Source organism: Bradysia coprophila, unplaced genomic scaffold (genome assembly GCF_014529535.1).
Source record: "Bradysia coprophila strain Holo2 unplaced genomic scaffold, BU_Bcop_v1 contig_138, whole genome shotgun sequence".
Classification (NCBI taxonomy): Eukaryota; Metazoa; Arthropoda; class Insecta; order Diptera; family Sciaridae; genus Bradysia; species Bradysia coprophila.
Window position 1 is genome coordinate 7,777,804 of NW_023503409.1, and position 25,272 is coordinate 7,803,075.

At 34.5% G+C, this 25,272-nt stretch overlaps 4 protein-coding genes across 4 annotated transcripts; 1 reads left to right on the forward strand and 3 right to left on the reverse strand.

The window, feature by feature from the left end:
* The first annotated feature begins 257 nt into the window (after positions 1-257).
* Positions 258-24,334, forward strand: LOC119073859. The gene is made up of 10 exons (XM_037179724.1): positions 258-1,170; positions 12,787-12,915; positions 15,002-15,159; positions 18,474-18,546; positions 21,528-21,894; positions 23,210-23,374; positions 23,445-23,560; positions 23,654-23,738; positions 23,796-24,029; positions 24,091-24,334. The coding sequence occupies exons 2-10, from the start codon at positions 12,799-12,801 to the stop codon at positions 24,168-24,170; spliced, it is 1,395 nt and encodes a 464-aa protein (XP_037035619.1). The 5' UTR covers positions 258-1,170; positions 12,787-12,798; the 3' UTR covers positions 24,171-24,334.
* On the reverse strand, positions 3,768-5,503 carry LOC119073872 (protein rhomboid-like). Its single transcript, XM_037179743.1, has 5 exons — positions 5,150-5,503; positions 4,860-5,087; positions 4,691-4,803; positions 4,305-4,635; positions 3,768-4,239 (listed from the first exon to the last, which is right to left on the reverse strand). Exons 1-5 carry the CDS (start codon positions 5,255-5,257, stop codon positions 3,883-3,885), a joined length of 1,137 nt encoding a protein of 378 aa, XP_037035638.1. The 5' UTR covers positions 5,258-5,503; the 3' UTR covers positions 3,768-3,882.
* Positions 6,274-8,042, reverse strand: LOC119073211 (rhomboid-related protein 2-like). The gene is made up of 6 exons (XM_037178522.1): positions 7,983-8,042; positions 7,538-7,594; positions 7,247-7,474; positions 7,078-7,190; positions 6,692-7,022; positions 6,274-6,630 (listed from the first exon to the last, which is right to left on the reverse strand). The coding sequence occupies exons 2-6, from the start codon at positions 7,586-7,588 to the stop codon at positions 6,274-6,276; spliced, it is 1,080 nt and encodes a 359-aa protein (XP_037034417.1). The 5' UTR covers positions 7,589-7,594; positions 7,983-8,042.
* On the reverse strand, positions 17,122-17,963 carry LOC119073894. The gene is made up of 2 exons (XM_037179783.1): positions 17,741-17,963; positions 17,122-17,672 (listed from the first exon to the last, which is right to left on the reverse strand). Exons 1-2 carry the CDS (start codon positions 17,817-17,819, stop codon positions 17,269-17,271), a joined length of 483 nt encoding a protein of 160 aa, XP_037035678.1. The 5' UTR covers positions 17,820-17,963; the 3' UTR covers positions 17,122-17,268.
* Positions 24,335-25,272: the final 938 nt, after the last annotated feature.

Sequence of the window (25,272 nt, forward strand, 5' to 3'; positions counted from 1 at the left end):
ACAAATTTTGAAATTTTGTGTGAGATTTCTTATCAATTAAATTTTTATATTATAACAATTATCATGTGAATTTTGAATATCTAATAGTAAAACATAATATACAAAGCCAAACAGCGCCTACATCAAAACCTCCTGAAACATTTTTACTATATACTTGCTGTGAGTAATTGTCTCTTTCTTTTAAGTTTGAGGTGCGTAACGATAAATGATATATTTTCGAGAAAAAAAAAGTTTTATGGTAGGAACAAACGACCTTCTGCTAGCATTACTTCTTTCAGTAAATTCGCGATCACTGTCCGGTTAACATGTCTTATTGACTTTGGTCTTACCACTGTAAGCGCATATAATAGAAACACAAACCATTGTACGTATAGTAAAATAGTTGAAGAAATAATAAATCGAAAAAAAAAATTGTTTGTACGCTTGTCGTCGCGGATAAGTGCTTTGGTGGTGTACCGTTTCTAGTCTATTTGAACGCCTTTTTTTTGAAAAAGAAACAGATTATCGAAATAGTTTCATGTCAAAAAATTTCAAGGTATTCGTTTGAAATATACTGGAGATTTTTTTTGTGAAAGGTTTCCATACGTTTTATACTGTTTGCCTGGTCGGAGTGTTACAATTTACAATATTATAATAACTAATTACGTTCTGTATTGTTCTGCAATTTGTTTTTTTCTTTCTTTAAATATAATTTATATGAATTTATATTTCACTTAAATAATGACTGTTTTATGTAATTCATTCGAGAATTCATTGAAATTTGTTGAACTATCATTATATACATTGCATGGAGGAGATGCCTCAGCGCTGTGGCGATAATTTGATTTTGTTCGTTCAATTAAGAAATCAATTTTGCCAATAAATTTATGTGAATCGAATAAAAATTGCATTCAAATTACACAACAAACGAAAGTTTTTTTTTGTTAGCTGAAAAAAATATCAAATTTTGTTCGTTAAGTGAAAGTGATTATAATTTGCTTCGTTGGTATTCATCTTAGATTTGGATATAATTGTTATCTTCATCGCGGCTAGCATATCATATATTTTGAAGGAGAAAAAAAAAACGTTGAAAAAAAAGCACGAAGAAGACGAAAATAATAATTCGAAAATCAACACCACAATTATTATTTTATAGGAAGAATCTTCATTCAAAATTGAATTTAGAGAGAGGTAAGATGTGTATGCCGAATTTATTTAATTTATTTTCTATTAAATTATATATTTTCTACATCCGATCCGTTGGATAGCATTACCGAAATAAAAACAAAAAATTATGGAAGTAGCCCATTGAATAAAACACAAACATTTTTTTTGAAGAAAAATTTTATATTTTTTTGATTGAAAAACATTTTTTATTGTGTGACCGATTTCGTACGACTGCAACTGTTAGCTGAATGAAAAACAAGTTTTAATTTCTATCATCAATTTAAGTAGAACATATCACAACGAGTATATGATATATTCATTTATAGAAAACGAAAGAAGTGCATCGATTATAGCTTTGCTTTTATTTTCTCCTTTCTAGTTTTTGACTGGTCTGGTTTTCGTTAATTTTGTGAAATATTAGTTTTCAATCGGCAGTTTATTCATTGATTTCAATGTGTAGATATAGGCTTCGGTGTCTAGTTAAACTCCTTGTAGTTTCAGTACGTTCAGACGTGGTGTTTTTTTTTGTACGAGTCGGTTCGTGATAATAACATAATTGTGCTTTGGTATGGTGTTACTTTTCCGTACGTCCTCGAATTATATGGTTCGCTGGTCAAATGAATTCCAAGAATGTTGAATAAATGAATGCATGACACAGACACTGCATTTTTTGAAGGATATCTGATTGTTGTTTAATGCAAGAGTTAAAGAAAATGGTACAGTTTGGATCTAGTTAATGGATTTCCATTATTTCGTATTAAAAAACAGGTTTCGTGTTGTCGAACGAATGAGAGATTGGAAAAATGTTTCAAAAAATTTGGAGATCGAATGCACAAGATTCGAAAGTTTTTAAGTTTTTTCTTCGCGATAAAATATGATTTTTATCTATGTGTAAAGCCATAGTGAAAATTAAAAGTCTAAAAAAATGCAAAAAGCTTAATCTCATGCTCAAGGGAAGTGGAATCCTCAATGGCCCGAGAGACCCATTTTTTTATATATTTTTATTACAAGTTAAATGTACATAATTCTAACCAAAAATTTATTTTACAATTCAATTTCGAAAATTACCAGTTTTTTTATCAAGTGAATTAACCATTCTACAGCAGCTGCAGGAATTGCTGTCGTTTTTGTCAGATGTAAAAAAGCAATAACATATTCAGCACTACAGTAGAATAATTTTTTGCTCAGATTTAAATTTCATATCGATAAAAAATAGAAAATGTTGGAGATTCGAAGATTTTTCATTTTTGAAGTACTAGATTTTGAGCAAAATTTGATTGCTTTTTGTGGAGTGATGTTGTTCATTTTGACATATTGAATGTTTCTCTTTCACTCGCAATAGATCACTAAAATGACCGCTGGCGTGACGATCGACGGTTCGGTTTTGTGTGCAAACTAATGACAACCAACTTTGCTTCTATGGGAATTCCCCGTATTTAGTTAATTTGCATTCATTTCAAAGAATTGGACGCACTCACTTATTCATTACTATGTGAAATTGTGAAGTTGGTTTCGATTAATTTGCACACTTTTTCCCCACCATTCCTCACATTTCCGTCATCAGTTTCACCAAACGAAGAGATCTATGGTCTCAAATCTGTTGTCTTCCGGGACTTAGCTTTTGAAACGCTTTGACGATTTAATTTTCACTCTGGAGAAAAATATTGACAGCGAAAAGTTTGGTAAATGAAGCTTAAAGCTTTCAGTGCTGACGGTTGAAATTCTGACAATGTTACCAATTTCTTCTAACCGGTCACCAAAATCGAAGTTTGTCTATTCTTTTTATATACGACCACAACACTGAGCCCCCAGCAAAACAATTACTATTTATAGCTTCATTCAAAAAATCACCTAAATTACTATACGTTCCTCGTATTTCGTAACTCTGAAATGCATTGTTGTTATTCAGCTATGTGCACTGTAGTTAAACAACTCACCTTCAATCAAGCTCTCAGCATACACGCAAATATCTAGCGCGCTGTGACTAATATTATTTTGCCAATAAATACATTTTTGATGCAGAGAACTTTAATTTTTATTGCTCAAAATAACGCGAATGTACAATGAATACCCACAGACATAGTTGGATATATAAATACGTTTTTCGTAGTTGCGATATTATAAATTGTCTATAAAAATGTTTTGCTTTATTTCAATTATCCAGTGTAATGAACCCAGTAGGAGTTTTGTAGCCGTAACGCCTTCCGCAAATACACGACATAAAATAAAGAAACTGAATTTATTGACCAAGATAATAATATCAATAATTTTGGCACAGCAAGGTCAGTTTAGGTTTAGCTATCTACACGGAATATATTTCTGTTGCCAGTCAAGTATCGATAAAAAAAAATAAGGAAAAACTATAAAAACGTCTTAATACTGAACTGCATGTTGTGCGTTAAACAAAAGCATCTGTTTTATCAACAACAACGGCAAAAAAGTTCGTTGATGAGATTTGGATAGTTCCTTTTCTTGTGTAGTAAGTAGTAAGTAAGATACGAGGAGGTGCACACTCTTCTTTGATCAACCAGATTAACCATTTATTAATTGGAGATTAATGACAGTAGAAAGTCAATTTCTTATTCAAATGTAATGGTGACTGGTGCCGAAGCCTGACTGTATATTACATAACTGAGTATTTGATTTAGTTAGCCGAAGGTTGATTCTAAGATTTATGAAAAAAAAATACAAAAAGCCAAAAGCCATAAATCTAGCTGCAACTTCCATCATGACAATTCATTCTAATGATATATTGCTTATTGTTCCGTTAAATGAATATTGGTCAAGTACTGATTTGCAGTCCAGGTCTCGCATGCATTTTTGATGTATTCGAGAATCGTTGGAACTTTCAATAATAGTCTTTTTGAGATAGACTTGAAGCGAATTTCGATAATTGAAATTCCATTCTTCCGGCAAGTACAGACCCCATACCACAATGTTGAAGATCAAAATGGCAACGCCAAGAACTTTAAGAATCGTCAAACAGATTTTTTGCATCTTTTCCTCCCACGGATGTGATTGGAAATTTTTTAGCACCAAAATGGACACTAAAAATCCGGTAACAGCACCGCCTAAGTGAGCTGCATGACTTGTCTATGATAGAAATGATTAGCATTATGCCATTGATCAATGATTCTCATTTGACTGCTTTTCCTTACTCTTGAGCCTACATCTTGTTTTTGAAGTGCGTCGAAAATCGAAAGACCAATGTCGAAAGACATGTACGCCAAGAGCCAAAACAATCGGCAACATTTACGGTCCATTTCGTTCCAATTTAAAATAATTGTTGATAGATGAGAAAATAACAGTCCATATACAGCAGCAGAAGCACCGACGGTGTAGATCCTTGGCCTCAAAACAGTAATGAATAACGTACCACCGACAACGGATGCTATGTAGATTATTGAAATGCGTCTCCAATTATGCACGATCTCCAGTGGAATGCCCAATATTAATTGAAATATAACGTTCGACCAGAGATGGATGAATCTGTGAAATAGTTGGATTGGATGGATGTGGATCACTAAATCTGGAAAACATTTACCCAGTATGAACAAACATAATGGTAACGAATCGCCAGAGTTCATGTCGGCGATGTGGATCGTACCCGAGATTAATCAGCAAGTCCTGGTTGTTCACGTTGTACATCAAAAAAACCTAAACAACAACGAACCAGTAAAAAAGTTGTGAACGCAAATATGTTGGTATTTTACTTGGATGATGGAGATGCCAACAATGAAGCTCGGGAAATGTCGCGGTTGTTTTTGTGACGTTCTACAGTCTACGACCATCGTGGACATGTTAGAATTTTGTGCCTCAACATCTCGCACTAAAATCACTTCAGGCACAGTAGCCCTTTGTCCGCTCCGTTGATTTGGTGGTAAGACAACATCTTCGGCGAATGTGCCGATTTTCTCGGAATTCTGTCTCAATAGTCTTTTCTGTGAAATGTAAGGGTAGATACAGTAGTCTCTTCTTCAATAATCAAATGGTATTTCCTTACCCATTTGGGAGTTGGAGGAGCCACTTCAGCTTCCGATCGGTAAGGATCCATGTGTTTCTGTGTGTGAGTATAAGTGAGTGTGTTATATGTGTATGTTTGTGTGGTCATGTGTTATTTGATAAAGGTTTGTTCAAAATAACTGTAAACACGAATTTTTCACTGGCCGAGCCGAACGAACCCGATTTCATCCAGAGCGATCGGTTTTCATTTAAATATTGATGAGGTAATGTCTCTATGGATGAAATTTGACAGTAATTTGACAATTCTTATGGCCTTGGAACAGACCTATGCATGATTGTGTGTGAAATAAAAATGTCATTTTGTGAGTCAGCACGCGTACGAGCCTTACAGCATTGACAGACTAAATAAAGAAAAGACAATTCAAAATTGTTTGCATGTTCATTGCTTTATTCATATTCATGTAGAAGCGGAAAATTCATGTAGCCTCTGCTTCATACTGTGAGGCACTTTACGACAACAGAAGAAAACATTTTATCACAAAAACATGATTTTATCGGGTCAAGACATCAAAATAAATAAATTACATTTTTCAGAGATTTAAGACTAAATTAGAAAATTGAAACAAAGCCATACGTACACAATTAGAAAATGGAAATAGACGGAATAGACGAGCACCGGCAATTTTGTTTTATTCAACAACAATTCAGATTTTCTAGCAGTGACTTTTGTGGCGCATGTGCACCAAAAGCTATAAGCATTCTCTGTGTAGTAAGATATGAACTGGAAGTTCTCAACAACAACAACAAAAAACTTCTGTCGACGTTATCAATCGAGAAACATAACCACCGGTTCACCGGAATGTAAAAGAAATTGGAACATAGGGATAGATAGTCCACACTAAGGACTTGTAGATTTGCGTATAACAACATTTAGTAAACCCAAATTAATATTGGTTGATTGACACGGCTGGTGTTAGATACGTTAGATATCAATGTAGGCACATACTTGTGTTGAAAGATGCTTCTCTCATGCGTGTTTAGTTATCTACACGGAATATATTTCTGTTGCCAGTCAAGTATAGAAGTATAGTATAAAAGTTTGAAGAATTTAATAGCAAAGCCAACATCTATAATCTAGCCGCTACTTCTGTCATGCCAATATGTTCATTCTAATGATATATTGCTTATTGTGCCGTTAAATGCATATTGGTCAAGTATTGATTTGCAGTCCAAGTCTCGTATGCATTTTTTATGTATTTGAGATTTGTTTGAACTTTCAACAATAATCTTTTTGAGATAGACTTGAAGCGAATTTCGATAATTGAAATTCCATTCTTCCGGCAAGTACAGACCCCATACCACAATGTTGACGATCAAAATGGTAACGGCAAGAACTTTAAGAATCGTCAAACAGATTTTTTGCATCTTTTCCTCCCACGGATGTGATTGGAAATTTTTTAGCACCAAAATGGACACTAAAAATCCGGTAACAGCACCTCCGAAGTGAGCTGCATGGCTTATCTATGATAGAAATGATTAGGATTATGCCATTGATCACGATCATTTGACATCTTTTCCTTACGTCTGAGCCTTCATGATTTTTTTCAAGTGCGTAGAAAATCGAAAAACCAATGTCGAAAGACATGTACGCTAAGAGCCAAAACAAACGGCAACATTTACGGTCCATTTCGTTCCAATTTAAAATAATTGTCGATAGATGAGAAAATAGCAGTCCATATACAGCAGCAGAAGCACCGGCGGTGTATGTCCTTGGACTCAGCACAGTAATGAATAACGTACCACCGACAACGGATGCTATATAGATTATTGAAATGCGTCTCCAATTATGCACGATCTCCAGTGGAATGCCCAATATTAATTGAAATATAACGTTCGACCAGAGATGGTGGAGGCTGTGAAATATTTCGATTTAATGGATGTGGATCATTAAATCTGGAAAACATTTACCCAATATGAACGAACATAATGGTGACGAGTCGCCAGAGTTCATGTCGACGATGTGGATCGTACCCGAGATTAATCAGCAAGTCCTGGTTGTTCACGTTGTACATCAAAAAAACCTAAACGACAACGAACCAATGGAAAAGCTATGAACGTAAATATGTTCGTATTTTACTTGGATGATGGAGATGCCAACAATAAAGCTCGGGAAATGTTTCGATTGTTTTTGTGGCGATTGGTCTATTATAACCATTGTGACCATGGAAGAATTTTGTGCCTCAACGTCTCGCATTAATATCACTTCCGGCAAAGGAGCTCTTTGTCCACTCCGTTGATTTGGTGGTAAGACAACATCTTCGGCGAATGTGCCGATTTTCTCGGAATTCTGTCTCAGTAGTCTTTTCTGTGAAAAGTAAGGGGTAAGTGTAGGAGTTTCTTCTAATCAAATGCCTTTGTATTTCCTTACCCATTTGGGAGTTGGAGGAGCCGCTTCAGCTTCCGATCGGTACGGATCCATGTTTTTCTGTGTTTGGGTATATAAGTAAGTGTGTTATATGTGTGTGTATGTGTGAGTATGTGTAATTTGGTATTAGGATGGATGATTGTGTGTGAAATGAAAATGTCATTTTGTCAGTCAGTCCGAACCTTACAGCATTGACAGACTAAATAAAGAAAAGACAATTCAAAATAGTTTGCACTCGTGTTCAATGTACTGTTCATATTCATATAGAAGCTGAAAATGCATGTAGCTTTTGCCTCATACTGTGAGACACTTTATGAAGAAAAGTCGAAGAAAACTTTTTCACAAAAACGTGAGTTTATAGAGTCAAGGCATCTTCATGAAGATAAATAAATTACATTTTTCAAAGATTTAACACTAAATTAGAAAATTTAAACAAAGCCATACGTACACAATTAGGAAATGGGAAAAAGACGTAATAGACAAGCACCGGCACTTTTGTTTTATTCAACAACAATTCAGATTTTCTAGCAGTGACTTTTATGGCGCATGTGCTACCAATAGTTTAAAAAGCTTTGCCTGTGTAGTAAGATATGAACTTGAAGTTCTCATCAACAACAAAAGCTTTGGTCGACGTTATCAATTGGAACAAAGGGAATAGATAGTCCACACACTAATGACATTTGTAGATTTGCGTATAGCAACATTTAGTAAACCTAACTTAATATTGGTTGATAGAAATAGTCCGTCTTAGATATCAATGCAAACACATGCATGTGTTAAAAGATGGTCCTCTCATGCGTGCATGCGCAAATCGTTGTTTTCGTTTTGTTAAAAAAGCTTTATTCAGCTTTACTATCAACCAAAAACATTTCATATTACAATCTGGCTTGAATGAATCGTTATAATTAGGCTCTATGCAGATGCAGCGGATGCAGTGGATTTCGAGTTTATAAAATGTAAAAGCTCATAAAACAGTTGCAAGCATTCGAGACTGCGCAAATTTTCTTTTTATCGTTATACATGAAAGTTCTTTTAATTTGTTACAAAAATTCCAAAGAAGTTAGAAAAATACGGACAGAAAAAGAAATATTCATATCAAGAGCACACGGCAGTAAAGGCACGTGACGCAAGTCCTTAAAAAAATATGAAATTAAATTTTTGTTTCTCGCTCGGTTTAAATTTAAATTGACATCGAAGTAACCGATAGTCTGAAAAAGGATTTGAATATGTTAATCACACAGCCATTTAAGTGCCGACAGAATTTTTGTATGTATTGGCGCTGACTTGGAAATTTTTGTATAGCTAGTCTAGCTAGTATAGCATAAATAGTAAACGATTTAATTATCATATCGCGATAATCTTCCTATTTAAATATAGGATCTATTTGTCGGGGCCTGAACGGCTGTCGCCCACTACAACAATTTTACAATGACGAAGCATTTTCATTTTATCTATTGTGTTTCTCAGATTGGAAGTAGAAAAGAGTGTAATGTTTTTACGATAATGCCCTCTCTTCAGTTAAGTGTACTGGCACTATTGTTCATAGTCACAAAGCGGTTTATGAAAAACACTTCAATCTGAAATAATTTTTATTTTCCGAATGAAATAAATCACTCCAAATAATTTATTAAAATATAAATTCCTTTCACTTTTCGCTGAATATAAACTTCTAAATTGTACTGTGTGTACATGTATACCAATTGTATATACACGTATTGCTGTGCGCAGACAACACAATGCCATTCAATGGAACGGATACAAGACACGCGAATATAATACACATATTAAAGCAACAAAGTGATATGAATGCGCAAGGAAATTAGTAAAAGATAAAATAGAAATGAAAAATCAAATTGTTTTAAATTCCGTACGGGGCCGGCAGTTCAAAAATAAATAAATATTTCATCTGCGTGAGGCAATATAATTGTATACAAAGAAAGAGACATCATCTCAGTTCTTTTGTGGCCATTAAAAGGACTTCTATCCGACCCGCCGTCTATCTTAAATAATTGAGAAACGAAACGACTGTCGAATTCTGAAAATTGAATTTCTTTTGTCAAGGTCGATTCACTCAGTTATGTATTGAGGTGAACATAAAGTTAATTGTACTCGATAATAAATAATTTGCTTGAAAAAAAAAGGTGAAATGAATCCGAGTCAATCAACAGTCTATAGAGAAGGAAATTGTTGATTTTTTTTTATGGATTCATATAATCAAGCAACTTGTTAACAATGGACCAAAAATAATTTTACATGCTTTTGAACCGAAAATCGGTCATTTCTTAAATGGAACATTTTCTGTTCGTACGGACAAAAAATGAAAAATCGGTCTTCGCCTCGAATCAAAAAACTTTACACGACGCAACTGCCTTGGACGATTGATCTTAGGCAATTAAATTTTATCGAGTTGTAACCCGATCGAAGTGAACAATTCGAGAAAAAATTCAAAATTGCTCATATTTTCGGTTACGACGCATGAAATAGTTATTTGTTACCCAAGGGAAGAAAAGTGGGAAATTTCCTTCCATCGACATGAAATTTCCTATTTTTCTTCCCGATGTCAACACATAATTTTTCACAACAATGGCTCCGAAGTTTCAACGCAGGGGAGAAAATTAATATTTTCTCGCCTGAGTTGGGAAAATATCTGTTATTTGCTAATGCTACATGCATCGAAAACCGTACTTTTATTGTTTCAAGCTGTACTTTCGACGACCTCAGCATGTAAAATCCATTACAAAACTGGGAGTAAAAGGATACAAAGTCTGTTTTCGTGTCTTTATTAATCTCGGCCTTTATTTCCAGGAAGTTGAACATTCTATGATTTTGTCAATATTCCAAAAATAGCTATCAATTAAACCGATCAAATGCTACAGATTTCTTAGACCAACTTACCAGCAAGGTAAACATATGCTGCAATTCTCATAACGCCCAGCCAAATATGCAAATTTCGTCAGTGACAAGCGCATATATTTCAAGTCCATATCGTATCGAATTAAATCAATTATTTAACGAAACCTATTAATTTACGTCTTGGCTGAAACGCTCGACAAAAAACCACAGCAAACTGATTTCCGTGCAATTTCGGGCTAATTGATTTCTGCATATTAACTCTTTTTTTTGTTCCTCCACATCTAGAATATGCAACGCAGTCTCCAATAATGTTCCAACACACAGCCATCAAATTATGAAGAAAAAAAATGCTCAATTTTATAATTACGGAACTATTACTGAACCATTCTTTTGGTATTTCTTTAAAATCCGGGTGGGAATTGTAAATTAACCTTTAATCGAATGTTATTAATTTCACACTCATTTCTGACATTGACAATACAAAATCAACATGAATGTCATATGCGAAAATACCAATTTCCATCTATACCTGTACGAAAAAAAACACCAACCAAGACCTAAACAATCGACATGCCCGAGAACAAACTGTCGAATTTATTATACATAAGAATTGTATATACAACACCGACTTGACGGGTAATACAATTACTAAGGTGAATGAATGCTCAGCTCAGACAATACTCATACAGTTTTCAATCAAAACGTTTCACAATGAATGAATGACTAAATAATATTCGTTGTTTAATATTTAAAGTAATTCAAACCACAAGGTCGCTGTGAAATGATTTTATTGTAAAAATTTTCGTGCGTAATCGCTGTGACGTCGTCACTATAATATTACGGTTCCACAATATGAATGATGATGATGAATATACCATCACCATTAATACGACAAGAAATACCTTTACCATAACGTGAACGATCGAGTGACATCATGAACTGGAAAAGAATTCTTTCCACAAATTTCTTAATTTATAAATAGAATTTCAAAGAAGAGCCACAAATATTCACATTTATTCAGTGCGGTGATTTTTTTCGTTTCGTTTGAAATTCTTATTTCATAGGAGAGTAGGTGCGAGCCTCATTACTCATGATAATTTATTTCACTTAAAAACAAATATCATCATCATCGTTGAATGTGTAGTATATACCTCCCCAGAATGCTTTAACCGTCACAATAGTTAACAACAAAGTGCAAACATAAAACATAAATTAATTTATTCATTTATCTAAATTTGTTTCAACGCGAGCTGAGACCAGTATCCATACGAAATCCCTGTTCAAATGCGATTAATTGATGTTGAACGATTTAGGTTTTATTGTGCTTGTAATGATCATGATCTAATAAAAAGAGATCGATAAATATAAAAGTGCGTAGGCTGTGAGGTGTTGGATGTAATAATTTACTGAGGCAGCTACTAAAGAACTTGATGGATTAGATAATTATATTCAGCTGTAATACGTTCTTCATTGCGAATGTTGTGATCATAAGTGTTAAATAAACCGATTAGGTGATGATTAATGATGGTTATTATAAGCTTTTAAACAAAATGATCTGATTTCTTATTGCATTCATGAGGACGTGACAATAACATCCCTTGATTTTTCGATATAATTTGGACAAAGAAAAACTAAGAATTTTTTCGGTATCTGGATGCGTATACGCAATTAATTGTGCAATATCAGACTGCAAACGATAGTGAAAAGTCATTGACTCTTCACAATTATTGTAATTGCAATTCACGGTCACAATGTGCATATATAACTCGTTTTCATGTTACTTTCACATTAAAATTATTTCGGACTCAACATTTTTAATGCTAACTGAAGAAGTATAAGACTTTGTGTGTCTCTGACGCCAGAAATAATGAGATCTGTTATCGATATCGAAGGTTAAAATAAGCGAGATGTACTTTGACTGATGTTCTTTTCATATAGTAAAATGGATGTGCTTTAAGCATAAGTTATACGCTAAATAGAGTGTTGAAACTAGACAGTGTACTAAGCAATTTTTGGCATTGCAAAAAAATTTGGAAAACATTTTCATGTAAAATAGTACTTTAGCACTTTAGTACTTTGGCAGCGAGCACCGGTGGCTACTCATGTTTGCAGTACCTTTATAAAATATAAGTTACAAGTGAGAAAAAGGCCATTTATAGCATCGCTACAGAACACAAAAATAACAACATCTACTCTCTCTGTCTCTCTCTCTATGTATGTGTCTCTAATATGTTCTATGTTCATGCTAGAAGCAGTACTGTGCCTACGGAAAGATTTTTAAAATTTTATTTTGGAGTGATAGGACTTGCGTCACGACCCTTCACTAACGTAGTGCCATGAAAATCTTTAGACTTTTCTAATGTTTTCGCATTATTTTATCAAAAAATTTTCTTTTCCAGCATTAAATAGCCATGGTATCACGTCGGAAAATTCTGTCCCGCTCCAGGGATGATCTCAATTTGGACGCTACATATCAACAACAGGGTGAAGAGGAAGATGTGTGGCATCAAAAAGAAAAATTATTTAAGGTACGTTACACGCATGCATGATGATTTGATTTGCTTTTTCTTTTCTCAAAATTGTTTATGAAAATTTTAGTTTAATTAGTGCCATTTATCAGCAACCTGTTTATTGCATCTTTTATTAGCTGGGTAAAACAATATTAATGATTAATGCCTCTAAGTAGTAAAAGTTTATCTGACCGTTTGATCTTACCTACACTGTGCACATTGTTCGATAGTACAGATAGAAATGGTAAACAACGGTAATGTGACTTCTAAAAATTTGTTTAGCATTTTCATCTGTTAATCGTAAAGATTATTTTGTGTTAATTAATACTGAAATACCTCGGGCGGCAGGAAAGTACTTAAAAATTAGTATTAATTACATTCCCACAATTACAATGCGTTACATAAGATAATATGAACAAATTGACCACGTTCGCATAGGTATCAATTTAAAACTTTACGATAGCTCCACAATGCCTTTTACAGACTCTACGATATACACACAGATTAATGACAATCATTTCAAAACGAAAGTTGAATCGAAGATAAAAAAAATTGTGCGTATTTTTGCGCGGTTAGTTTTGATGTTTAAGCATTTAAATGTACTTGTCAATTACACCCAATGGATGTTTAATCAATTTCGTTTGATATCAAAATTGTTGACTGAGAATTTATGTATTTTTGTGCGGAAGAAAAAATGTTTAACGCAGAGTTCAACGAATATAAAATGAAAATATTTTTTTTTCTCATTTTACTTTTGTCTAATTTTACATTTTACATTACAATTAAATTAATTTGAATATTTGAAATATTTACTATCATTACTTTCACTCATAAATATTCAGTTTTGGAAGAGGAGAGAAATAAAAAATTGGTTTGCCTAAGACAAGGCCTAAGACACATTTTTATTTGAGCTAATTTGCATTTGATGTAAGTCTTATGAATAATTATGCTTTAATTTGTGTGTGATCGTGTTATTCTTGAGAATTCAATTTTTTGTTTGTTATAATAACTCAAAACTTTCGTTATTTATTTTGTTAAGCACTTCCTACCCTACTCATTTCCATTTTAGAGACAATTGGACCTATTAAGCTGTGACTGGACCGAGTAAACAATCTGTTATCGATAGGATCGCCAAAACTGTGCAATTACCTCCGCTTAATGTAGTTTTTATACAACGAAATAAATAAATGTTGAAACGAATGAAGTAATAGATTTCGTATAAAATATCAAACAAAATAAGGAATAAGGAAGCTTCAGATGATTTTTTCTAGTCTGCTTTTATTTTACTAAGATTCTTTAATTCTAATCAATTTAAGCTGATGTAGCGATCGGTGTTATTTAAGAGGCATCGGTGCTTTTCTTAAAAGCATACCTTAGGGCGATTTCAGCTAATTCTGGATTTTATTTTACTTTTGATGATATCTTTCCATCAGAATCCTTTTTCAAATGTTTTAGGTTCTAAACAGAAAATACATTTGGTTGTAGCAGTTTGACCGGCTCTGAGAAAAGTGAGCAGTTTATGAAAATTTCGTTAAATAACGGCTCACTTTTCTCAGAGCTGGCCAAACGACCATAACCAAACGTATTTTCTGTTTAAAACCTAAAACATTCATGGTCGGAATTGCGGTCGTACATTTTTGAAAAGGGATTGGGATTGGGATGGAAAAGATATCATCAAGTGTAGGCTACAATTTTAGCTAAGTACCGGTGCCTCTTAATTCAGCATGATTTTGTGAATCCGCAACGCAGTTTAATTTCTGTTATTTTGGCCCCGCGGGGTTGCACCAACATAAATAGATAAATTTAAAAGAGTTCTACTGAGTTCTGGTACATGTTCGTAGAGCGTTGGTACTTGTCTGATGATTATTACAAATTTCGTGATACGTTTGCCTTTTCAAAAACTCTGTCGCGATCTCTAGTTTTTGAATTAAACATGAAGCTTCCAAAGTTTGCAACTTTTTGAAGCTTATTTTTTTACACAAAAGCTTTACCTACACTTACATGTACTTACCTAAAACATTACCCCTATCCCTCTTGAATAGATGATAAGCCTAAAATTTCGATTTTGCCAACCAGAAAATAAATATTTTTCTTAATTTCCCAGGAACATATTCAGGAAGTGCTCGATAAGTGGAATCAAATCGACGACGAAATATGGGCAAAAGTAATTGTATTTGAAAGGAATCGTCGCATTGCAAAGGCATACGCTCGAACGCCGGTTCTCACAATAAATGGCGCAGAAGACGGGTTCGATGGAATGCGGTAAGTGTTTCGATCTGGTTAAACAAACTTAATTAATGTGTTCTCGGCTAGACGTTAAAAAATTGCTTGCAGAACAGTTCAAGGATGTTAACTATATATGCGCCAGTAGAACTGAAAGTCCTTTACTTGCACAGAAGAATCAAGTTTCAAAAGCATGAGATTCGGCATAGGCTTATAATTTATTGTAGTTTAGACTTAGCAATGTCGAACAATCATGATTCATGCTTTTTACCATGTAATTGTATGTGCTGTGGAAACCGGACATTAAAACATGAATTTTATTTTCGAAACTAAATTAAATGAAAGATCGAAGTATTTTTATAAATAAAGAACCAGCAACTAACCAGACGACCTTGCATCGCGTGTACACTTTAATTGACCATACCGACTGATATCCATAAAGAATGTTATTGTTGAACATAAAAACAACATGTCGCAATAGTTTCGATTTGCTAAGTATTGGCGGCTAAAAGAATAAATCCTGGTGGACATGGTATAGAGAGTTTGTCCGCAAATTATTTAAACTGGAAATAGATTTATTGGCTTTACATTATATATAGATATACTTTACTCGCATAGTAACCCATAACGCCGTGTAGTCATACACATAGTTCAGTTTATCATATGAGAAATTTTTCATTTGAACGAATGTTAAACTCAATGCTGTTTTTATTAACTTTTTGATTTCTTAATTTGGTTCATGTTCGCATGAGAAATTCGTTCCATTGCATGTGCAATGAATTAAAAATTGCCGTTCAGTTTGTACTTTGAATAATTTTTTATAGGCAGTAAGCGTATCACCAGTATAGTTATCGGTTCTGTTAGTTCTTTTGAACTAGGTCCAGAAATCCACAGATTGATACCAAATCTTTTACTTCAGAAGTTTTTACAACAAATTTTCCTAAATAAAAGACAACATCGCCTACTTTCGTAGCTTATTTTACCGTTTCTGCTGATAACAGATGATAAGCAGAAAAGTTGATGACTTAGTGAAAATGAAGTAAAGACAGGAATTTTCATTTTTTCTCAAAGGTTTGTTATGTTGAGGTTTCCTTCTGCCAATTGTGCAGAATTAAAACAAAATTCCTTAGTTTGCCAAGGTTTCGACTCTATGAGCCAACATCAGGGCGTAAAAATAACTCGTCATTTACGGTTCGTCAAATTATAAGTTTTTTAAGAGTAATTATATGAAATTTTAAACCAAGGAGCCTCCGATCTTTATAAGTTATATCTCGTTCGAAAGCTTTTTCCAGACTGAGTAATTTTTAGAAGAATATTTATCTTCAAAAACTTTCGCCTTAGGTGTCTTATCACTGTCTTATCACAGATCACACATATCACGGTCGGATCATATCGTTTATGGTGTCAATCGAAAGGTTGGAGTTCAAGGAACGATATAAGACAAAAAATTTCTATCAAAAGTTTTGATACGGATGAGCTAGAGTGACTCAAGTTTCACGGGGGTGTCATTTTTGTGCTTTTTTTTGAAAAAAGAATAGATACTGTTGCCTGCGCGACCACTTAACCTGAGCCATTTATATAGGGTTATAATCTAGGTGTCTAGTGATGACATCTCATACCATTAGTTTGCAGGTATCCGGATTGCGCCATCCTCCGGACCTCTTCGAAAATAGTCAATTTTTCGAGGTAAAATTGATGCTTAAGCAGAACTTTTTTGAACATATCGATACTGCTAAATTTGTACCTTGTTGAGGCTAGTATTTGACCATAATTTCACATTTACCCGATTAGTTGTAAGGAGAATATTGCCTAAATATACTTTTGCCTTATCCGGTGTAGTGCATTTTTCCCAAAGGTCCACACCTAAGGTGAAAGTGTTTGACAAAAAATATACAAATGACTCAGCATGAGACCCCTTGGATTTCAATTAGTCGACGTTTTCGCAAAGTGACTCTTAAACTAATCAGGAACATATCTCGATAAAATGAAAAAAAAAATAACAAAATTTGATGTGAAAATGTATTTAATTTAACTAACGAAAAATGAACAAACAAAAAAAAACTTTATCATCAGCACAGCCAATATTATTGTTTAGAGCAGAGGTTTCATGCGATACAGCATCGACAATTTGGTGTTTGAATTGCGATTTCATAACTCAGTAGATCTTTGTTCCATGCATGCAAAAATCAAATTATCGTACAGAGTCGAATTTTTGCATAAAATTGCGATTTCATAACACACCGGACACAATATCAAGTGATTCTTTTTCGTTTCCGTTGGACTCACGATGTCCATCGGTACCTCAGTATAATCGTCTTCCAAACTAAACTTTTCCTTTTTGACGACCACTGTCAACGAATCTGTTTCAGTGCCGCCTTCCACCATATCGACTGGAAACAAGATTATTGGAGCTTCATCAACATCGCCTAACTTTTCCTTGCCATCGACAGCTTCTAAGGATTCTTTTCTGCCACCATCTTCCAATGATTTTCCTTCATAGCTGTCATTATCAGTTGATGACAACTCCATATCGTCGTTGAAATAGGTGGTAACTAAAAACCAAATAGTTCCATAATTCATTCGTCGGTTTTGTTTTGGTTATGTATCATCCGGCACTTACTGTTTAATTCATCTTCACTTTCTTCCAACATATCCATGTCAAAATCTGAACTTGACCCTCCTGACGAATTATATGCCATTTCGGATGTTTAACTTCAAACTTCAGACGGTTTTCGATGTAAACTTGGGAGCTTAGCTTGTGTTCGGTACCAGTATTTTTTTTAACTAAACTGTAGTGTCAATCATGTCAATAGATTAGGCGCGTTATTACGAGGAATTCCTCGAGAGGTGTGTGTGTATTGGGGATATTTTCGATGAATGTTTAACACAGGGTGACTGTTACAAGCAAAGAGCTCAAGAGTTTCGGTCGTTTATAATAAAATGTAACGATTTCGTGAATAAATGGCAAGGCTGTGTGACTCATGCAAGCAAAAAACATGTTCAGGAAATGAAGTAAAAGATTTTGATTTAATCGAAATTTGCTTAGATCAAAAATGAAGTAACAGATCAGATAGTTATAAGTTATAACTTATAACTGCTGATTCACTTGCCGTCAGTAAAAGATTGAAACTAATGAAGCAAAGGAATTTGTTTTAATCTGTTGAAAATGCTTTTTCAGAAGTATACGATTCGATAAAAACAACAACAGCATAACATAGCAAATTAAATAGTAAAACATTCACACCCCAAATCAGTAACGTCAGTAAAACGACTTCTGCATAGAACTTTTGCTCTGTCGTTCAATTGAAATTTAATTGAGACGCTTGAACTCACGCAAATATTTTATTTTCTAGAATTGGACTATGCGGTTTCGATAATCCTATGAGAGATTCGAAAACTGATGAAATCAAACATCAAGTCGGACAGGTAATATAATTCATGATTTTATAAATACTTATGTTGATGTTCTTCTTTCATCGATAAAAAACGAAAGAAACTTGTTTGCTGTGTGAACTTTATGATGTAAAACATTTGAGCGAACCATTCATATAAAAAATTCATTTTAATTAAAAAAAGGACACGCAACGGATTAATCAATTATTACTCTAAAATTGGGTCCAAGAAACAATTGAAAGGTTAATTTTTGTAATTAGCACTCAGTAATCCACTTTTTGCATACATACACTTTCAATTGAAGGTTGCACATTCATTTCTTCATTACATTTTTTTGTGTATTGATTCGAGTCGATTTTTAATCGAAAATGTTGATCAATACAGTGGCTTCACATGATAGATGATTCGCAATAACAAATTGAATTAATAAAAAAAAATTAATGAGAATTAACCAACAAGACCGGTATAAATTCCCAGGGGCGGCTGTACCGCATACGTATAATGATTTATGAACGCAATATTTTTTGACCATACTAGAACGATCTGATTCGATAGAATTTCAAAATTAAGAAGTGTTAAACTGAATGAAAAATTGTTGAAAACTTTAATAGCCTCCTATGCTTCCCTGAAATAGCTCACATTTGTGCGATTTCGATTATATTTTCGGGGATATCTTTTCACCATCCTTTATGAATTGTGTAAAAAACGCTATAACAAACAGGTGAAATAGCTGAAGCAAATTTAGAATCAAACTTGGTTAACATCGGTGCTTTGCTGAAAATCATACATTAAGGCGATTTTTAAATATTGGATTTTAGTTTACTTTTGATGATATCTTTCCATCAGAATCCTTTTTGAAAAAAATACGACTGCCATTCCGACCATAGATGTGGTAGCTTTCAACAGATATTATATTGTGTGTCACCAACTTCGTGATCAACTCAGGGTTGTCTTAACCTGTTCTTTCAGAACCTTGGGTCAAACTACTACAGCCAAATGTATATTCTGTCGAAAGCTAACACATTCGTGGTCGGAATTGCGGTCGTACATTTTTGAAAAAGGATTCTGATGGAAAGATATCATCAAAAATAAAATATGAAAACACAAATGTAGGCTATAATTTTAGCTACGTACCGGTGCCTCTTAAAAGGCATCGATGCTTAGATAAAATTGTAGCCTACATCTGCGTTTCTCGTATTTCATTTTTCATCATAATCCTGTCTCACGACAAACTAGCGTAGACTTTTAAACACAGTGAAATTCCATTGTGTTTTTGGGAGATACGTCAGTTTGTCACGAAATAGACGATGTCTTTCCATCAGAATCCTTTTTGAAAAATATACGACCACAATAACGACCACAAATGTGTTAGCTTTAAATAAAAATTAGTTTTGGTTGTGGTCGTTTGACCCCGAGAAAAGTGAGCAGTTTAACGAAATTTTCTCAGAGCTGCTACAATCAAATCTATTTTCTGTTGAAAGCTAACAGAGTCGTGGTCGTTATTGTAGTCCTATATTTTTGAAAAAGGATTCTATTGAAAATATATCATCAAAAGTAAACTAAAATCCATGAAACTAAACATGAAACTCTGCCTATAGGGACGCAAGGCGAAGAGGTCCTTATATGTCTTGACAATATAGGAATGATCAAGGCACTCGTATCGCCCGTAGTCACCTCCAAGCTGGTGAAGGAATGTAAGGAATACCTGAACCTTCTTGGTCTGAGCAATCGGATCAATTTGGTCTGGGTACCAGGACATTCCGGCGTGGAGGGAAATGAGGAAGCAGATAAGCTGGCCAAAGAAGGCTCGGCGACTCAGGCAAACGGGCCAGAACCGTACCTTCCGATTCCCCAGTCAGAGTGTAAAAGAGCACTGGAAGACTGGGTTAAGCGTAAACACGCAGAACGCTGGGAAGCGTATAACGGAGGCGTTCACACGAAATGCTTCTTCCCTAAGCCTAACAAAAAATGGGCCAAAGATTTGCTCAAAATGGACCGAAATCGCATTAGAAGAGTAGTAGGAGCGATTACGGGACATTGCGGGCTGAATCGGCACATGAATAAGTTGAGGCTTTCGGACACTCCGAGATGTTCCTGCGACCTAGAAGAAGAAACGGGTGCACACTTGATATGTGACTGCCCCAAATTTCTTCAACTAAGACGCAGGATGCTCGGAGACTACGAGGTGGTTCCTTCGGAAATTGCTGCAATAGGACCTGACATCTTAGACAGGTTCCTATCGGCAACAGGAAGGCTACCATGATTTACATGATGACCGGGAATGGAAACAAAGTATCAACAGATCTGTATTTCGAGATCTTAAATGATCGTCCCAAACTGATAAATCTAAAACTAAAATCCAACATTAAAAAAACGCCGAAATGTATGCTTTTCAGCAAAGCATCGATTCCATTTACTCTGTCATAATACCTAAAATCAAGTCAAGTCCACCGATTTTAAAATTTACTAATTTATTTTGCTCATTTCTGGTATTTGTATTTTCTGTATAAATCGGTACGCCTTACTGGGCTCTGATTTCAATTGCTGATTTTAGCAATATGCTCCGACTAAGCAAGGACTGAATTTTTTTTAACGAAATTGCATCTAATTTTCACCCAGAACTGTTTCTTCAGTTAATGTTATAGCTTTCACAAATGAATATTTGGTTGCGTATGCTCCATGTTCCTCATTCCGATTTGCTCGAGCAGTGATTACAATTATGAATTATTGGAATTTGCATCAATGCGGCCAAGTGTAAAAGAAAAATTGTTTGTGTTCAACAACAATTAAACGATTATTACACTGCCGTAAATTTGAATTATAAATATGTGGATGTTACAACACTTCACTGTTACGTGTGAAATAATTTTTATTCGCCAAATCAAATATGGATCATTAAATTCGCACATACCTCGCATACACTACACCAAAGTTATACTTTGGTTGGCTAATTTAATTACGACTCTAATAAAGTAATTTCTTCTTTTCTTTTCGTTTTCGTTTCACAATTACAGGGAGTCAAATTGAAAATGGATGGTGCTGGCAACATATTAATCAGACGTTATTCAAGAAGTAATGTATACGTAAAAAGTACAGCAACTGGTATAAAAGACGAAACGTCCATGTCAGCTGATATATTAAAATTACCGAACCAAGCATTAGAAAGTGAAAAAGTAGTCAAATTATTTGATATGAAAAAATTTCAAAGCAACATAAATCGAGAGCTTCGTCAAGCTTATCCGGATCGTAGACGATTAGAGCTGCAATGTTTGTCGGCTGTAACATTTGTTAAATCAGAGAATGATGTTCTGGATTGCCCCATATGGGTGTTGGTTATAAATGTCGTTGCCATGGATATGCTGAAGACAAAATTACCGCCGAGTAAGTAAAAATTCAATTTTAATCACATTCCACATCTGTCGACAGAGTGTACATTATAGCATCAGGTTAATATAATAATAATGACTGGAGTCTATTGTTTCGTTTGCTGCTAATTTCGTGTAATTGTGTCGCGACTTTCAGTATAATTTATGTAAATGTCGTAATCGAAACGATATTACGATTCGGTTAAATGAAGATATTTATTATGTTAAGTTCGTCACGATCCGTTCTCACAAGGTGCAGAGACGAATAAGAGCTTCCATCAATAAATTTAGCATTCAATAAATAATCTACACCATTGCGATATTCGTGAATGAACAATTTATTTGACTTTTTCTGAATTAATGACTTTCATATTCGTGTAATTTGAATGTACACGGGCATCACGGATAATTCAATTTGGATTGAAGAGTAGAAAATGGTTTCGAATTATTAACTTTTAATGGCTTTCGAGTGTGTTATCTTCGCAGGTTAATGGTAACTTTAACACTCTCACTTACGTATAATGAATACATCCGAATGAGATACACTTGTTGCGATTGTATTTATAGTTTGTTTGAGTTGTTTTTTACGCTCTCCGTCTTCTTCTTCTTCTGAGGTACATTACATTTTAGTTTGCCGAAATGAATTGTAAATTTAAACTTTGTTCGCAGCTAATTAGTTCCGTGTAATGGATGATTTTCCTACAATGAATATTAATTATAAATTGATTGAACTATGACAAGAACACGCTGTTTACACAAAATGATTTTTTTTTTCTTGATTACAAGCTTGTGTTCGCCTTTATGATAATGATTTGTTTTCGTAGCAGCACCGGACAAATTGATTTAGTCGGAGTTGAATAGTTTATGCTGATCAGTTTACTGTAGAAAATTTTGCCCGAAAACTACGTTCGAAAGCGTTAATTGGTTGTTAGGTTGTCAGTCAAGAAACTATCACTTTTTCACTTTAAACATTTCTGTGAGGCTTCCTTTATGTTGTTTTATAGGAAGAGGTACACTCAAAGGAAATTATCTGATAGTGAATAATTGCGAATCGGCATGAGTTGGTAGGATAAGTAGGTAATTTGTAAAGAAAAGCGATGAGTAGTATGACGAGATTTTTTTTTCTTGTTTTTTTTAATGTACCGACAAATTAACGATTTTTTTTCTCACAATCGACATGAAATGAGAAGTTATCCTTGAGTCCGAATACTGTAACTAAATACTCTGCATTAATTGCAAAGACAGTTGATTCTTAGTTCGATGAACTTTTGAAGTCGAGATTCATTTCCTGATTGTTGTAAAATTGTTGATCTAAATTTTTTCACTCATAGTGGAACGACCAATCAATGTAAAAAGCCGTCCTAGACTCCCCATACCCGATGAAGATCCGTACTACATACCAGGAACAGTTATGACACGCATCACTGACAGCTCTGATTCCGGATACGGTGGCATCAGCGGCAATAGAGGAACTAATAATTCGGCAGATGGTTCAGGTATTGGTTTATTGATCAACAGATTTGTAATCGGTTTTTTGCTAAGTCCAAATTTGATGTAATTTCAAAGGACCAGTGGTTGCATCTCGTGATCATTATTATCAGAGTAACGGAAAGGGTAATGAAAAGCCACCCCAATTACCACCCAGAGATGGAAACGTTATCTATTCTCAGAATTTGCCAACGGTAGGTATCAATGCTGAAAGATGTTATATCGGCCAAAGTCCCGTTGGTTGAATCAGTTGATTAATAAAAGAAAAATGAAAATTTATTTTCTAGCCGGACTATGACGAAAATGAGGAAAATAAACCAAAATCATTTTTCCGTGCCTTTGGCAGCAAGGAAAAAGCTCGTAAAAAATATGGTGAGTTTTTCATGGATGTTGAATGCACCACTGTATGCAACCTCGGTTCGTTTTCAGTTACAGAAGATCCATACTACTGTGGCCTTAGTGCAAGAACGCCGAAATTTGAGAAAACGACACTGAAGAAGCAATCGAAGAATCCAATCGCCGTACCAAAACGAATGTCTGTGGCCTACCTTCAACATCCCGTTGCTTATGTGGGCGGTTACCAGTACGCATCTCAGCAAATTATGCCACAACGACAGCATTTTCAGATGATGTGGCAAGCACGTAGCATGGAAAGTGGTTTGGGTAAAAACCATTTTTTGTCGAAATTCGATTGAATGCTTAGTTAACCATATTCAATTCACAGATTATCCGTCTCAGTTCAATGCCAACATCTATGGCTTCGATAAACAAGACTATAGAATGGTCTCCAGACGTCCTGTTTGAAAGCAGTATTAATATCGTGTCGTGTCGTAATTTATGTTAAACTTAATTAGATCTGGACTTTTCTTTTAAATATTTAGATTTAGAATTTCATTCAGTCTTGTCTGTGGCAGGTTGAGCCATGATAAAATTAAATCAATATTTAAATAAACATTTCGTAATATGTAGTCAAGCAGTCTTTTCTTTCCACATTAACGGAATCTAGCGATTTAAGATACAGAAAGAGAACAAACAATATTCTGTTTTACTTTGAGAAGAAAAGGAGATCGAGATATAACATAGGAAATGCCTGGAAGTGATTAGATGAAGAGGTTTTGAATTAATGGGTAGAGACTAGAGCACTGTCAGTGAAACGTCAGAAAGTGTGAGAAAGTGCCAAAACCACTTTCAAGACTCTTCGAAGCTTGTATGGCCAGTCCGAGGTGATAAAAAATCGAAAACATACAGATTTCATATGGAAATTTCTCCACGCACCGACACGAAACGCAGAGGGTCGTAGTCGATGTCATAAGAAAGGTAATTACTCGGAGCAATATACAAAGCAGATAGTGCTTTATGGTGGTTTGGAAGCATCTACGATGAAATATGAGCACTTAAATACTTCTCATATTTCAACGTAGGTGCTTCATATTTGCCCCGAAAGAACAGTACCACTTTATGACACCGAATACGACCCTGTGCGTTTCGTGTACCTGGAGACATTTCCATATGAAAAGTACATTTTTCGATTTTTGATCATCTACTACAAAAGCCACAAAAGCTTCGATTTTTTTAAAAATTGGTTCTGACCTTTAAGGTGGAATACCTTATCAGAGACATATAAAGAATTCCACTGAAGTCATAGCACCCAAATTGTCTAGTGCCGCCTCCACGAACCTATGTACACGCTTATGGCGTCAGCATTGACTCCAAATGTTTTCTATGTTAATGCCTGATGCAGTGATGCTGTGAGGGCTAATCAAAAGTTGAGATAACACAACGTTAGATTTTAAATTTATTTCACTGAACGTTTTTATTTGCACTTTTCTTAGTCTACTATTTTTCCCTTCCCTTAAATGTCACCGTTGCGATCGGCTTATAATTTGAATTTACTGTACTCCCAGGA

Excerpts from the sequence above, each read along its gene's own strand:
- LOC119073872 (XM_037179743.1), bottom strand. The coding sequence starts at position 5,257 with ATGACCACACAAACATACACATATAACACACTCACTTATACTCACACA. Across the intron at positions 5,088-5,149 it reads CTCCTCCAACTCCCAAATGG|AAAAGACTATTGAGACAGAA; the intron begins GTAAGGAAATAC and ends TACATTTCACAG. Across the intron at positions 4,240-4,304 it reads AACAAGATGTAGGCTCAAGA|ACAAGTCATGCAGCTCACTT; the intron begins GTAAGGAAAAGC and ends TTTCTATCATAG.
- LOC119073211 (XM_037178522.1), bottom strand. The coding sequence starts at position 7,588 with ATGGATCCGTACCGATCGGAAGCTGAAGCGGCTCCTCCAACTCCCAAA. Across the intron at positions 7,475-7,537 it reads CTCCTCCAACTCCCAAATGG|AAAAGACTACTGAGACAGAA; the intron begins GTAAGGAAATAC and ends TACTTTTCACAG. Across the intron at positions 7,023-7,077 it reads ATTATGTTCGTTCATATTGG|CCTCCACCATCTCTGGTCGA; the intron begins GTAAATGTTTTC and ends AATATTTCACAG.
- LOC119073859 (XM_037179724.1), top strand. The coding sequence starts at position 12,799 with ATGGTATCACGTCGGAAAATTCTGTCCCGCTCCAGGGATGATCTCAAT. Across the intron at positions 18,547-21,527 it reads TCAAACATCAAGTCGGACAG|GGAGTCAAATTGAAAATGGA; the intron begins GTAATATAATTC and ends TCACAATTACAG. Across the intron at positions 24,030-24,090 it reads TAGCATGGAAAGTGGTTTGG|ATTATCCGTCTCAGTTCAAT; the intron begins GTAAAAACCATT and ends TTCAATTCACAG.
- LOC119073894 (XM_037179783.1), bottom strand. The coding sequence starts at position 17,819 with ATGGCATATAATTCGTCAGGAGGGTCAAGTTCAGATTTTGACATGGAT. Across the intron at positions 17,673-17,740 it reads AAGTGAAGATGAATTAAACA|TTACCACCTATTTCAACGAC; the intron begins GTAAGTGCCGGA and ends TTTGGTTTTTAG.